The sequence below is a fragment of the Branchiostoma belcheri genome, unplaced genomic scaffold (assembly GCF_001625305.1).
Source record: "Branchiostoma belcheri isolate BF01 breed outbred unplaced genomic scaffold, Haploidv18h27 scaffold5, whole genome shotgun sequence".
NCBI classification, from domain to species: domain Eukaryota; kingdom Metazoa; phylum Chordata; class Leptocardii; order Amphioxiformes; family Branchiostomatidae; genus Branchiostoma; species Branchiostoma belcheri.
In genome coordinates this window covers 342,885-359,449 of record NW_017804131.1, presented here as the reverse complement: position 1 = coordinate 359,449, position 16,565 = coordinate 342,885, and the positions used below count along the sequence as shown (strand labels likewise).

General features: G+C 39.8%; 1 protein-coding gene across 1 annotated transcript in view; it reads right to left on the bottom strand.

Moving 5' to 3' along the window:
- The window catches only part of LOC109479613 (glutamate receptor ionotropic, kainate 2-like), a 19,165-nt gene continuing 2,600 nt past the window's right edge, over positions 1 to 16,565 (bottom strand). The window contains exons 2-13 of the mRNA XM_019781599.1: positions 14,025 to 14,119; positions 13,446 to 13,620; positions 12,222 to 12,359; positions 11,158 to 11,282; positions 8,420 to 8,599; positions 7,482 to 7,655; positions 6,986 to 7,090; positions 4,308 to 4,439; positions 2,867 to 3,070; positions 1,801 to 2,018; positions 934 to 1,069; positions 1 to 6 (exon numbers count right to left, since the gene is read on the bottom strand). Of these exons, the coding sequence (XP_019637158.1) occupies positions 1 to 6; positions 934 to 1,069; positions 1,801 to 2,018; positions 2,867 to 3,070; positions 4,308 to 4,439; positions 6,986 to 7,090; positions 7,482 to 7,655; positions 8,420 to 8,599; positions 11,158 to 11,282; positions 12,222 to 12,359; positions 13,446 to 13,545 (1,518 nt within the window). The 5' untranslated portion in view covers positions 13,546 to 13,620; positions 14,025 to 14,119. The remainder of the gene's footprint in view (positions 7 to 933; positions 1,070 to 1,800; positions 2,019 to 2,866; positions 3,071 to 4,307; positions 4,440 to 6,985; positions 7,091 to 7,481; positions 7,656 to 8,419; positions 8,600 to 11,157; positions 11,283 to 12,221; positions 12,360 to 13,445; positions 13,621 to 14,024; positions 14,120 to 16,565) is intronic.

Below are 16,565 nucleotides of genomic sequence, written 5' to 3'. Positions count from 1 at the left end.
TTATTTCTGGGAAACAAAGTGGGCAAAAAGAGTGAACACCGTTTCATATAAAGAATCAGAACTCTACTTTTTGACAACTCTTTCTCCTATAGTGGTAAAGCTAGTTGCCAGCTACAGCCAGATGATAGATAACCACAGACTGCCCATAGGTGAGCTGTTGGATAAAACATCGAGCCCTTCCAATTGGTACGAAACCGTCGGGATCAGCTCAGAGATGGACCTGGCTTGACCCTGGTAGGCCGCGAGATTGGAAGAACGTTTGTAATGGTGAAAATTGTCAAAGATGACCTTGTTCGTTTCTGCGGACGGTGTGTTTACGAGCAGTTATCTACTGCAATTGCAATTGCACACAATGCTGTGATAGGACGTAAAAGCATCTCTGGTGGCCTCCAAAATGTTCTGCCAGTAGCTAGAAACGTGTGATTTATAAACATTCAAGGCTAATCGATCGGGTAGTGATTTAGACTGGTATTATATTTTGCCGTTGACATTTTCACATCTGGTCAAGGACCTTCACAAACTTCTTTACTATCTTGTCCTGGACCAAACTTATTCAGAAATTATTTGGCTTGGTCTCATCGATTAAATACTGCCAAATTGTTTTAATTGCATCACGTAATTTTGTAAATATTGGCTGCAGGCGTGTGTATAGTGTTTGGGTCTAACCATCAATATTTCAAACTTGAATGCACTGACTACAACTGACCATAGACACTTGTGGAGAGAAGACAAAACTAAGATTTATGTAGCTACGTATATTTCAACCGGCGGGCGGTATCAGCTTCCTGGCAGTTTTAACCAGCACTTTTCCGTTACATTCCAACGTGATAGAACGTGAGTGGGTCAGATTCCACCTGACGACCCATGTGGATGGTTTGATGAGTGATCTGTCTTTGAGTTGGATCAAAAGTCAAAGAACTTATGAAAACTAACCTGCTGCATCCAGGAGGAGAAGGCGAACCAGAAGGAGTTCCACAGGTTCAGGTTGTTACTCAGCTCTTCTTGGGACGTGTCCTGTGGGTCGGTACGTTGTGCATGCGCGCCGTAGTGTCCATAGGGACTGAAGGTGCTGTGGAACATGCATGATTATTGCTCTTGTTGGATGTTTAGTTTGATAGAAGTACCTTTGGTAGGAATAGACAGAATAAAGACAGAAGTGTATGATTTACAATAACTGAGTAAATAAAACATGTACATGAAAGATGGGTGAATATAATAACATAATATTATATTCCCAATGAAGAGGATGAGCCAAGAACCAAGATGCCTGTAGAATCGCTGAAGCGACCTACATATTTTAAGACATGCATGCAGACTGTCTGATGAAGGAGAAGATTCCTGTGTAATTGCGAAATCCATCAATGTCTAACTAGAAAGGTAGTTCTGAGAGCTAGCGAAAGGCTGGTCCTCGTTCACTGTCATAGGAGTAGTTTTACATTGCCCCCCCTCCCACCTACTCTTTGGCAAGCACGTCGGCAAAACGTACTGCGTGAAATGCTGTTTTTTTTCACGGTTTTCGTTAGATGTTAGTCAACGCTGCATCATAATTTTGCCTGTTGCTGACGATATCTTTTCTAACATAACATTTTGAAACTACAGGCGTAATGTTAACCTTATATGCACGAATACTAGACATAATATGGGACGTTCTGATAAAGTTCTGCTACAATACATTACGGGTTTCGCGCAGGAGCAGACGTGTGTATTTGACATATTGTAACGTTGTGTACACAGTCTACATGGGATTTTGTTTACAGAACTTTAGTATTATATGCAATGAGGAAGGCGTAAGAATCATACCTGCAAAACCAGACCCCAAAGGACACGACGATCATAGACAATACAAAAGCTATCCACAGGTCTGGGCTGAACGGGTCCAGGAAGGCGAAGAGGTTTTTCTTGGGGTCCTGACTCCGCATGAGTATGGACATGCCGAGGTCCAGGTAGGGCTGGGTGAAGGATATGACCTGCAGACGTTCGTAGCTGATGGTCAGGGTCGCGGCTGCCAGGTCAGCTTTCTATGGAATAAACACGTTCTTTTATGATCATGAAGGTTCATCTATGTTGGCAGTAATCATAGTAAAACATTGAAATTTATTCCAACACAAAGATTACACAGATATCAAATTTTCAGAAACCACTGTCGCCTTCATTAGGATAATGAATGACCAATCACTTCAAAACGTAATCTCGCGATAGTTACGGTTACAGACACGGGACCTTATTCACACGAGAATTTACGGATACGTGATGTCAGGAATTGATCAAAAGTGCCAGGGAGTTTATATCGTCCACCGGCTGTTATGTTACTAGTGATGACTGGACGTTCTTGTATGTTTCAGCGACCATCTACGTCAATGAGGATTGTGTACACATTGGAGATAACTTCTTCAGCAGTTTAAACTGGTGACAAATATTTTTAGTGGATATTTCAAGGTAACTGAATGGGAACAACTTGCAACTTAGGAAAGCCCCTCTGATCCCGATATGGTAGTGTAGTTAAGTGTATTTTTGTAACAAAAAATTCGACTGACTTTGACAAAGGTTCAAAGATCAGTCAAATATGTAACATCATAAAAGTATAGAATGTTCTAATGGTACTTTAAGAATCTACGTTACATATAAGTCAAGGACCTTATTGACTACGACCCGCATGAGAAGCATCAACGTAGATTGTACGTCGATTCGGGATAGCGACATTCTGCTCGAAGCAGCATCATGATACATGTAATTGGTTTTCTGTAATCTATTTACAACAAAATGCCTCCGAAGGTCCTATGGCATGGCATCTATCCAGAGAATTGAGTTACCTTTGGGCGTCGTATGTCATTAAATCTGCCATACTTCGCCGCGACATCGTACTCACCGCATCTAGTAGTTCTCTCACAAGACCATTCCACTCTCCCGTTATGGGATCCTGAGAACCGAATTTCCCATCCGGCACCAGGTAGATTTTGTATTGGAAGTTGAGAGACTTCTGCAGCTCGTTCAGCAGATCGATACACATGCCCTCAAACCTGTCGTTTCCGCGGAGGTTCGGGTCACTTCTTATCATGATGAAAGGGCGCTCCTGTGATAAACAGGCAATACTTGTATTAGTAGTATCTATGGTCAATTTTACTATTTACACACACAAAAGATCGAACCCAACAATAACTTATCAGTATCATTGTCAATTTAGCATTGGTAGCATAATTTATTTTTATTTTTACTGTTTATTATTGTATCATGTTCTTGAAGTTGGCCCTCGGGCATGGATTTGCAATAAGCTTTCACTTATTATTTTATTATGTCCTTTGTCTTTGCAAATAACCCTCGGACATGAATTCGCAACAAACTTTGTATTAACGTATTTTGGGTAACACTCAATATATACAATGTGCGTTACATAACTAACTTTGTTTTTTTATCAAATGTGATGTTGGAAATAGGTCCTCCTTAATAAATTGACGGCTTACATTATTCCAGCACAGAATGATTAAACCACCAGTAATCTAAACATGACAATGTAACGAGATGTAATTGGAATAAATCATCTAGCTTACAACTTTTGTAATCGAAGTAAACGAGATGTCATGAGCAGTTTGTTCTTAATTTCAACTCATAGCTGTGTCTGTGTCGTTCCCTAAATAGACTTGCCTATTACCTACATGTAGGCGCACAATAAGAATGTAATATGCAGCCTGCCCTTGAGAGAGTGCCAAAATTGCAATTTCCAAGAAGTTGCGTATACCTTATCCATCACACTACTTGCACACATTAACCCACCTCACTGCTTACTTGGGCAATTCACTTTTCCTCACTACATACGTGCGGCGATTCTGTATAATATCGTGCCATATGCTACATAGTGGACGTACAGTCTATTACTAAATGTCATATATTTGTTTTGCACATTGTGAACGCAGGTCTAAAGTACTTGGTGTTTACACTGTTGACTCTTACAGGCATTGACGGTTTGTTGGTTTGCTTGCAGTAAGGATAACTTATTTGGTCATAAAGTAGAAATGTGACTCCCTAAGTAGATTGTGCCGCATCAAATATGATAGCGTAGAATGACAATTTTTCATAACGTCACTCGTTCCTGATAGATACTTGAAGGGGGAATTCCGAAAGCACAGCTAAGTATCATACAAGCTACCAAGGTTTGTGAAAGTTAAAAATTAAGTCATTGATTCATTCTTTCATCTATTTTGTTCTCAGGTATTCGCCACCAGGAATAAAATTCAGTTGAAGTTTATGAAGAATTATGTTTCAGTGTTGCGAACACAAAGACTGATGCAAAAGTCGCTTTACTAAGATCTTACCAGTATGGTAGTGACCATGAGCGTTTTGTTGTTCAGATCGTACGAGCTGTCCACTGGAACCTTCGTGGTACCTCCCATGAACACTACGTGCTCATCCAGACTCAGCCCTTCCTCCTCCGACCATTCCCCGACCTGAGGAACAGAGAATCGAAACTGGTAAGAATTCTGGACGAGTAGTTCTCTCAGTGATACAAATTGCCACTATGTCAGCTATATTAGCCGTTTTCACAGTGATAAGATTTCCGCGCGAGACTTGAATACTTAGGTTGCCTGGGCGTGTTAGGGTAATGAATTGCAGCCTGCATCTTGCTTTTAGGCGTTCAGCAAATTTTCCTTTTAAAGGTTACTTTTAAAACATTATCTTGGACACGTTAGGGGTGTCTTAGTGCTCTGTACCTCTGTCATGAGTGGCTACATTCCATTAAGTGATTTAAAATTTTACACATTCAATGCTTTTTGTAATGTTCATTATCCAAATTTTACACTGGAATTTTTTTTCACAATTTGTTGGCTGTTCAAAGGACCAATCGTGACGATAGTAATGTACTATTATGTAGTTTGCCTTTTGGCACGAGTTGTCTCTTTTCAAACAGTTCATATCAAATTATCATGAAATTTACTTTGTTGGGAAAGTTGGCAGAACTTTACGACCTAAAGACCTCAATATTGTGGTCTATTATCAATTCCTTTGAGAGGAACTATCATGGACGCAGCTGCAAGGCTGGTATTTTATGTAGCTTGGCGTTCTTTGATTTAAAAACAGCAGCTTGAAGGAGGTTCTTAAAGTTTTCAAGATGCCCGTGCCAACTACGCTTCTGGACTGCAGAGTTGAGATCAGAGGTTTCAAAATGGCTGCCGGCGGCGCTCCGCTTTTGTACTTTTCATACCGTAAAAAATCACATTACATCAGAAGTAGACAAGTCTGCAGATGAAGTGCCATCGGGCGGCTGTGAATCTCTCTGTTGTAAATGACACACTGCGATGTATTGTCAAGATAACACACGTACTTGATCTGTAAAATATACTTCAGGGAGATGTAAAGACCTGTAGGGGCAGTTTGGGCAGATCCGTTGGGGCCAGGCAATATGCTATATATGACGTGCATCAGCTGGGGTACTGGGTAATGGTTTCTGTCGGGAAAGAAGATTATGTATGAAATTCCCCTTAGTCCAAATAATAGAATTACCGAATTTCTAGACTGCAAGACAGCATATTCCCTCCTGTTTTACTCGCACGCTGGGATATCTTTTTAAACGTATTTTATGCTAGATGCTTGCAGGCATCTACCATACTTATGATATATCAGATACCCGTATATGCACATAGTTGCTACATGTGACCATGCATATCTCAGGCGTCATGACATGTGCATAAGTAAGCGTTAGTACTGTCCATGGGATTGGATTTTGAATCTGTGATGACGTTGCTGTCAGTAGTTTACAATCCATGCTTGGAGTTGCATGCTTGGTCGGGCGCAACATGCATGCACACACATGTTGGAAATATCGCTATCATATCAATCACACAGTGGAGAAAAATGAATAGAATTATTTCTCCTCAAAAAGAAAGAAAAATGCTGATGCTATTTGTTTTCTGAGAATGGTATCTCAACATGGTTTCTTTAGTTACGATGACCACAGTATAAGTTTCAGTTTAATGGGATGCCATTTAGCCCCTTAAGACGCTAATCTTCCAGGGCTCCCACACCAATTACATACAGGTACAGAAACAGGTATTTACAATCACATTTATCATGCACTGATACAGTCTTAAAAATATTCGAGTAATTTCACGTTGCATAGAAGTCTTACCTATACATGACAATCATTAAAAAAAGAACATTCTGCCTTACGCGGTAATTATCGAACTTTTACCAAATGTACCACCATGTTAGTGTATTGTTTGATATGAGATCTGGTCTTTTCCTCGGTTGGTAGAAAATTCCAGAGTTTCACGGCCCTGTACACATACATCCTTTTCCCACTGTTACATCTGGGTTTTGGTAGTGAAAAGCTGTACATTGACTGTCTCGTTGAGTAGCTGCGGCGTTCCAGATGGAAATACTGATATCCTTTAGTTCATCCGTAACAATAATTTCAAAGAATAGTTTTAAAGTAGATGAAGTAGCAAAATAAAACCCCAAAAAGTTTCGGTGCGTTTTTACGGGACTTCCCGTGGTGTTCCCCCCGCTATACACAAATTGTATATTTTGCTTTCAAAGGTCCGAGATGATTGAGCAAGACGCCCTAACAAGCTCCACCACGTTGGATACCAGTTGATAACACAGTTGGCCTTCACCAATCTCACTCTACACCCATATTTCAGCCCGTGTAGCCAGGTGATTTATGGTATTCCTTAATCAAAGGGACTGGTGAGACAATCTCTACAGCAGAAAACATAATAACAGAGCGCCAAGGTATGAATAATTCTACACATTGGTTCTGCAACACATCTGTATCCTGCTGAACTGTCATACAACTTTCGAACATGCTTTGAGGCTGTAAACTTCTTACTCCTGTTATTCATACTTTTTCATAACATGCACATTTTTTCTTCGCCTTGCTGAATTATGAATAGTATTGATCATGAACAGGATATCACAAATGCTGGCTCAGTAATGGAGTCAGCTTGGTACGTGGTATGAAGAAAGCTTGAGCAGGTTTGAAGTTCTTCCTTACCTTTGCCATTCCCTTCTTTCTGAGGTTGACCACGTCGAAGCGATTCTCCATGGGCGCGGCTCTGGAGTTGAAACTGATGTCTGCCACGGCACCTGGTCCATTGGCCTGTGTAGGACATATGCAATCATGTATACGAAGTTATTGTATAGTATATTTTTTCAGCGCGCTGTCTGGATGTCAGACAACTTCCTTACGTGACATGCATGGAAGTGGTCGTTGGGGACCATGTTTCATTACACCAACGACAGTGTAGTAAAAGTAACATATATTAAGACAGAACTTTACATAATCAACTGTGACATGTTTGCAAGTTCTTGGTAGCTGTAGGACGATGAGCTGAGAAATGCTGAGAAACAAAACTTACATTTATGTATTTAGGGATTTTGAGTCAGAGACAAGTGCGCTTTATCCATCTGTAACTGTGACATCTGTCGTTGTTAAGTAAGAATCAAATTGCTTAAAAGTTACTTTGACAATGACACCATTGAGGCCTGACCTGCTTGATGAACTGGTAGAGGGTAGCGCCTTGGTCCCAGGGGTGTGCCCCGGGAGCGCCCTCGCACACGTTACATGGCATATCGGGGCCGTACAGATTCCTCCCCGAGCTCAAGAAGTCGTGCAGGCCGTACGCAAGAGCCATGACCGAGTCGAAAGTAGCGTACGCGTAAACCTTTGGGAAGAAGCGTCGGAATTTGTCAACACCGACATTGTCAAAACTGATAAAGCCCCGGCCTTCTTATACCTGGTTTGAAGACCCTTGGGGAATGGCGATTAATCGGATGTCAGCATGAATAGGGGTTCGCCCATTTCAGAAAGTGCTACATGTACCTCAGGGACGGATAACTGATAGCAAAGGTGTACGTTTTGTCATAACAGATATAGATTTGTCCTTAGAATTCTATATCATCTTAGGCAGGTCAAGAGTGAAGGGCGTAGTTATGTATGGAGCATTGAATACTGGTTTCTGTAGCCTGCTGTAAATAGTTCCATTCAAGTGTTGGGTACGGGAACCGTATAGCTGTTCTTTAACACCTATAACTGTAACCTTTAAAGCTGCATTATATTATGTAACATTAAGACGATTTTGGTCATATCACAAAGTATGTTGAATAAACCCTAATCAAAGTTACTCCATTGCAAATAGAGGTGCCATTCAGAAAGATGAGGTGTCATAATATGACGCCTTACAGGTGTATGGCATAAACACAGAATTTATATTTGATAGGAGGTATAGGTTGATGCCAGAGCCTTTTTTCTACATATTGTTCTATATACGTCGATAAAGGTTAGACATCCAGGTAATAAGATACGCGCAAGAGCTAGCAGTTACTGAAGTAACTGGATGTGATTTTGTGATTTTGCTCGAGTAACTACTTTTGGCGTATTGTTCTTTATAGTTATAAAGCAATTCCATAAATCTATAGTAGTACTTACGTCTACGAATCCTCCACAGTTGTTGCGTCCTATTCTACTGTTCCCGGTGCCCTGAGACCTGGCCAGTTTGAGTCTTCTCAGGAGTTCTTTATAATGTGTCCCTCTTCCCACAGACACCCTGGTGCCCACTATACCCAGCAGGTGGTCAGGGACAGGCTGGCACGGATCATAAAGGCCCTCCTGTAGTCAAAGTCAATTCAAAGTCAAAGTTTATTGCACAATGATTGTAGAGATACAATGTATGGCAGATAATAAGATTACTAGCTGATATATATTGGTCTATCAAACTTCTAAATATAGGTTCAACGGGTACTATGCCTGGAAGAATGTTGAATAGAATTACTCACTAAGAATCAGTACACCTCTACAAGTACGTGCTACGCTATGCTATAATATAGTTATAAAGAGTACAATGAGCAGTTCTCTCTCTCTCTCTTCTCTCTCTCTCTTCTCTCTCTTCTCTTTCTCTCTCTCTCTCTATATATATATATATATATGTATATATATACTATACAGGTTTTATGAGTACTATGCTTTACAGAGTGTTGACTGAATTATTAGCTAAGATCTATAAATGGCATGAAAGGATGTTAAACGTTTTTCTGCATTTCAATTTCTTATGGTTTTGTTTTTTGTCCTCTCTAAACGATTAAACTCGTTCCAATCACCATCTGGATAGTCCTTAATGTAACTTGTAACAATGCCTGTAACTTGTGTGTTTTTACCTGTATATTGACCGTTATATACATTGTACTTGTGACTGATGTCGGTACATACTTCATAAGTTCAAAGATTAGAAAAAAGAGTCATTGCTGCATGCCTTGAGCCAAAAAAACTCCCTGAAGTTGCAACATGTGGCCAATAAGAATGTTAATAAAAAAAATCAATTTAGCAAAGAGAGAAAGAGAGGATCTATTTCCTGTAGGGTTTGTTATGTTCCCTCTTGATACACACGGAAGTTAGCAAACATGTCTGCAAGGCTCCATTTTTTCAGTTCTCTTTCATTGAAATGTGATTATACACCTCTTACAAGTTTTATAATTAGAAAAGCTTCAGGCAATCAAATTAAACTCATCTCAAACCATTTATTATCTTTTCTATAGATATTTTAAACCACTGATAGCAGCGTAGAGTCTAGCATGTACGGAATGATTGGGTAACTTTTTTTATATTGGCATGTAATCAAAGAAATAAAATAAACATAACATAACAAAAAGAGATATGCGGAGGGGGGATAAAAAGCCGTTATTGCCTGTCCGCGATCCTCCCCCGGTAACATAAATTGTATCATGCATTATAATAGAAATTGATAAATAGTACAAATGATATTAACAACATATGATAATGATTGTTATTAGATAAGAACAAATAATTATTAAGTAACGCAATATGACTGATATGATGGATAAATAGCGGATAGGACGGCAATATTTTAATAATGTTTTAAATGCGATTTGTTAATGACGTTCTTACTCATAACGAAGATACAAACCTGAAACTGTGGATAAATATAACCTATAAAATAATGAGAATACAATAAGTCAATGGGACTTTATCTTAAAATAATAAAAATGTCAAATGGGTTCGGAGAAGAGAAGTAGGTGATTCTTGAGATTTCGTTTAAGGGTAATTACTTTGTTATCTTTTCTTAATATTCAACCCCAATTATAAGCTAATAAGTTTAGTTTGTTATCTCCTCCCCAGTATAAGCTAATAAGCTTTGTCATCTGTTCTTATTCAAACTCTTTAAGGACATGTTAAAGCCTGATCATCCACTGCACGATCTCGTGCCCCCCCAAAGACGCACAGCCACTGGCAAGAATCTGAGGAATAACAGTGCGTTCACTCTTCCCAAGGCCAGAACTGAACGACTGAGACAGTCTTTCTTGCACACTGCAGTCAGACTTTACAATAACTCTATTTCCTAGACCAACCACCAGCCTGTGAGCCTGGATCTTGGTTTAGCGTTTGTTACTATATGTATTTTGGTTAGGACAGTCAGCACATATGGTATGTACAATTGTTTTGTAACAAGCTTACGCAATTCAGGGCATATGGACATGTATATGTGTGTATTTCCCTGTCAATGTATGTTTGAAGTAGAAATAAATTCTCTCAAACCCCCAGTGAGCAACCTCCAGACGCCCTGCTTTTTTTGTTCTCCCCATGTGTAAACGAGGAATTATAAGCGCATAAAGTTCAACCCTGCATGTCGTTTTATTGTCTACAAACTAATCCTAACTAACGCTCACTACTGGAAAAGGCTTACAATGGAATGTGACTAGTTTTAGAATGAGCGGATAGCATTTGTAATATGCGAAGGGAGTTGGCTATAGAAAACAATTTCTTCTCAGTGTGTCTAACTTGTTTGTAAAAAGGAAAAAGAATATGGAACTAGAAAGGTAACATTTGCAAAGCAAATGCATAATTTTTACCTTCGCATATGGTCTGCTCTGTGAATTTCTACTCAAATAAATTAATATATATGGTCAGCCAGGAGTCTAAATCCCTCCTACAATAAAATTGCAACATTTTGTAACCCAACACCAGTTACCATGGCAAGAGACGTCAACAAATTAGGTCATTGGCCAGGTCAATGGTCAGTGTTTGGAACGGAAGTACAGAAAACGTAGCGAAAACAATTTTCCCTTCGGTAAACATAATAAATATAATCCTATAATGATCCTAATCATAGGAAAAGCACTTGCTAGGGACTAACGTTTAAGAGAAATACATACTATTGAGGTGATTCCATCCGTGACGACCCAGGCCCAACCATGTCCGGTCATGCCTAGGGCCTTGGCTTGCTTCAAAATGACACGTGCATGTTCCGCAAGTCCGTTCAATATTACAACCCGAACTCCTGAAAACAAATTTCATCACTACCTGTATGATAAGTGCAATATAATGAAAATATTACAATTAACCGTGAAGTACAATTACAAGCTTCTATAACTGTCAAGTACAACTTTTTGGATCACATTCACTTGATCTTAGGTACAATGTCCTTTGTCTGTAGTTATATTTGGAGATGTAAATACGTACAAAAGATATTGAACTACATAATGTTTGAAAGTATACGTGATGTACGTGTATGTGAAAGTCTCTGTGATCTATATCATTAATGTAGACGAGGTAAGAACAAGCTACATACTTTTCTTTACAATTTGCCAAGTAGTCATAAAAATGAATGAAACCACGTTGTTTTTCATCTTACCTGGTGATAACAGCCCCCCCTTCTGTGCCATTAGGTCTATAAGTTCCTCCATAACGTAAAACATAACAGGCACTAGGTATACCCGGTTCTTTGTTACTCTGAAGTATGAAGTACACCCGTGGTAGACTTACATCAAGCTCTTACTACCTACAAAGTCTTTGCATTCTTGTTTGAGTGTGAACAAAAGTTCGCAAGACGGTGAAGTATAGCCTGGTTTCAAAACGTGAGGGTGTTAAATAGGTTTTGTACCCATGTTAGATAAAGTATTCTTCTAGTAAAGTTGTTAAATAATTAAAAGTGTATGGTAAATATTCTCCAATAAACCTTTTCTTCCACTAGAACCTGACTAATGTCCACTCATTGACGTCATGGGGGCATTATGTTTGTTAGATGGCTCCACACTGGGTCGTTTCAGCACCTAATCATATCCCGTAGCTATAATAAAAACCATGTTTTCTTGTAATTGGTCCCAACTCTTAGTTTACAAACAGATATACAGTATGTCAGCGTTCAATTTCAAAGTGAACTTCCCTTTCTCATACCACTCTAATTACCTCCCAGAAGAACTGCGGCACATTTACTTACCTTTATCTCGTATACTTCGCAGCTGGGGCTCTACGTTGAGCTCTTCTGGCTTGTCAATCGGGTTGTACTGTTCGGAGGAAACTATTGTCCAATCCCTCTGAGCAGCGATCTTCTGAAACTCCCGCACGCCGTTAATTCCTGTAAACACAATTGTATGTCAAACTGCATCATTCGTTTTGTAATCCTGTAAACACATTTCTATGTCAAACTGCACAATTCGTTTTCCAATTCCTGTAAACACATTTCAGTGTCAAACTTAACTGCACCGCTCGTTTTTCAGTTATAGCAAGTAACTAACATCAACCTTGTTATCCGCCAAGTAAACTCCAAAGACGAAACTTTTCTTTTGATATCTGTGACCTAACTTTCATGTACTTCACAGAAATCGAAGCATCTCCGCGCGTCTGTCGCCGACGCCGACCTTAATACCGCGTTAATCCGACCATAAATCCCCTTGTCTTCAGTCGATAAAGTCAGATTGACACCCCGATTGTGAACGCCGGACGTTTTACTGAGTCTTCTCATGAATAGTCATGACAATGTCAGTAAATGCCACATTTGCATACTCCCCTTAGATAAACTTTCAAGATCAAACTCTAGTATGAACTTCATAGAACAGATGCGACTTGCCCTTTACGTTCCAATGCCTCTCCTGTCGCCGGAAAGGTGGCAGCTTAGGCGCAGCCACAGGCACTGATCCGATCGTTGTCACAGAGCTTTGATAGGTTTTTGATCCAATTTAATTCCAATCACATAATCAGATCGAATAGGTGAGGTTTAGGAGGGCAGGGAGCACAGCTGATATGGTCAGATTGCATCAGACTGTCTTTATCTAATAAGCCCCTGTCGATGGTCTGTCATACATAATTGTGTACCTGACAATTATAAGGTACGACAAGAAGCACACATTAATATATTTGTATTCTATGTAGCAACTTCTCTGCTTTTTATATTGGTGTCCAGAATGCGACTTGGTATGACAATGGTCTTCTCTGCGTAAATAATCTACATGGCAATTTTTGGCATGTGAGACAGGGAGCACAATGAAATTTATTTGTATTCTAACTAGCTACTAGATGCTTTCCTCTAATTTTGTCGTGAAAGTTCGCTCCCATTGGCATGCATTATGATCATATTAAGCTAAGACAAATTGACTTGCAAAACCAACCAAAACATTTTTTCATAAAATTTTCATTCAATTATAACAAGGCTGGTACTACTTACCGTAGTCGCTTGTTGAAGTAAACAATGCTAATCTGTTCCAGTTGTATTTTTCTGCAAAAGCTGCGATGGCTTTGCTCTGCATGCTGTCAGGAGGCATCATCTTGACTAAGTATGGGTACTGGTTGATGTTGTCTGTCAGGGTAGGGTCTGTGGCCCAGGGGGCTATATGTGGGATCTAGGAGTGAACAACAAACAGAAGCAGCTCAGCTCACAATCATGTGTGTTGTACTCTTGGGAGGGAAAACAAAGTGGAACCTACATTGCATTTCTGAATTTACAATACCGAATACCACAATGGCTTTATGCTCACTGTTGCCAATGTCAGTGAGAAAAACATAGATGAATAGTTAGAAAATTAGAATCCATCCTGAATTCACTTTGAATCCAAATTCATCCTGCCTTCATATTGAATCCAGCCATTTAGCACAATGCTGTTCTAGTAAGAATTTCAGTACGCTGACTTAACATATTGTTACTTTCAAAACACCAGTCACTCGCTAACCCATTCGACTTGGTAGACACTTCCTAATCCATTCGACTTGGTATACAAACTTGAAGATCAAAAAACATATTGAAAACCTGCAGTCCTGCGCAGACCGGATGAACTGCTTTGACTGATGTGGTGGTAGCTGGTCCAATGACGGCTACGATTCCTTGTGTTGCCTGATAGCAAGCTGCACAGCAACAACAGGCAATCTTAGTCAATGTGGACGAAGAAAAGTAGCAAAGCTCATCACGCCCTGACGTATACTGGTACGTTCATTGTCAAGTACTTGAGTCTGTAATGACATTACCAGCTACATATTTTAGATTTACAAACTTACTATATACTCAATGCACAAAATCTACACGTTTGCAATTTCTAGAACATTCCAAGGTAGCTGGCCTGCAAAGATACTGATGAGATTTATTAGCTAGAGTTTGATCTATTGGCATTGTACCTTAGTCAGAGGTTGTTGAACAGCAAACGTAAGAAGTGTTTTTATAGTTAGAACATTTATCACTGTAGTATCAAATGTCAGTAGACAGTAAGATGGTTCCCAGTATTAATAAGAGTAAATTGGCCACAACCTGTGTGTTTATCTTCTTAGTGGCGTGCATCGAATGCTAAACATGTCGTGAGCAAACTTGCATATTAGATTCCCTATCTAGAGCTCTAAGAATGCACCACAGTGTCAGACTAGTGGCACGTAAAATGTGCGATACAGCTCCAAATCCGACAAGCAACCTGTTCCAGTCGTTTACAAGACGACGGTGTGTCTGGCACTATTACCATGATGGACAAGGTGCTTTTAGGGATCAGGCATATACTGATTCCAGGATGAATCAGTTAATGTAACCATGTAACATGATGGTCCTGTCATTTCTTGTTACATGTAGATATGAAATACAGGGCAGCTATCTACATCATAATTAATTACTACATGTCGATAATGTACTTTTATTATATAGGTAAAATGGTGTTTTTGTGGTTGAAAATAAGTGTTAGAGTCGGTAAAATTTTGTTACATAATAACGTCGCTTCACGTTTACCCGAAACCCCGTCGTTATCCATTTATGGCTAATGGCTAGACATAAAATCAACTGCTTTACTCAAACTGCAAACTACTTTACAACGTTATCAAGTATACGGCTACCTGGACATGTAGCTCAATTCTTATCTTGTCGAATAACATTTGACGACTTCTTTATGCAAAGGATTTTTTTGGTTTGTATCGAAAAATTTGTGAGGTTTTGGCTGGTTCCCTGGTAGGAGGGGCATGTTGGAATGTGCTGGAAGCAAGGCAAGGTCGTCCAGCCCGATTGGAGCACGTCAGGGGTCGTCGCGTTAATCAAATCGGCACATCATTCGGTCTGTGGCAATCTTCCCACTAATCTGCCGAGCAACTGGCAGGGATAGAGAATGCTGATAGAATCAGCCTCCTGAATACACAGTAGTGAGCCAATGTTGAACGCTATATTGACACATCGACATAAACAAGGCATATTCTAACTGTTCAATTTACTATATTCTAGTTCTGCCTAATCTAGTAGCTATATTTTAGTTCTGCCTAATCTGTGACGGTCTTAACTTAAAAAAATTATATAAATTTTCAGTAAATCAGCAAAAGTCCTTGACAGTGTCGTATATTTTTTATTAAAAGTTGCAAAACTCTTTGAAACTGCTTCTTCGAGTTGAGAACACCGCGTTGCCTCTACCAAAAGGTGGAAATGATTGCTGCCTTTCGTTCACCTGGCAGTGATAAACCCGCTACTTCGTCGAGGTCGGAGTTAATATAAAGCTTACTCAAGGGTGCTCGCTTTCCAACCGGACGGGGACGATGTTCATTATTTAGGGAGATTTGTACGAAGTGCTCCGAGCCGGGTTGTTAATTGTCCTCATGCTCCGGTGGCGACGTGATAAACCACCAACGCCACTGGTTGTGGTGACAGATGAAAGAGGAGGAGAGGTAGAACGAATGATGCCACGGCCCGTTTGCTCTTCTTACGCTTGAGATATGAGGATGAGCGCGTGGAATGACTTCGGCTTGACCAAAGTTTCTACTATTCTATATCATCACAGAAGCTTCTTTTCATGAATTTGACAAGCGTTCTTTGGGCTCCATTAGTGCGTATGATACTCGTATTATACCTTATTCACTGTGTCTATAAAGGCAGTGTCTGTAAGCTTCCGTATTATACTGTACATAAACTTCGTAATGGTTGTAGCGCCGGGATTCAACTAGTTAAGTACACCATTTTGAGTCTATGCATTACCATCTGACCCGGTGTCAAATGTCAGTTACAGAACAATTGTCAGTTATCCTTTCTGGCACCATTTTGGAAGTTGTTTCCAGTTATAAGTACCTTGGCGTTTGGCTTGACTCCAGCTTAACATGGCAAGTTCACATTGACAAGTTGTGTAATGCGGTCTCTTCCAGACTGGGAGTCATACGACGCCTCATCCCATGTCTGCCCCAACACACTCTTATAATGTTGTTTAACTGTATAGTCCTACCTAAAATAGACTACTGCGATGTGATATGGGGAAACTGTGGTAAATGCTTGTCTGACAAATTGCAAAAGTACCAGAACCGGGCAGTGAGAATTATCCTTCGTTTACGTTATACACATCATGTT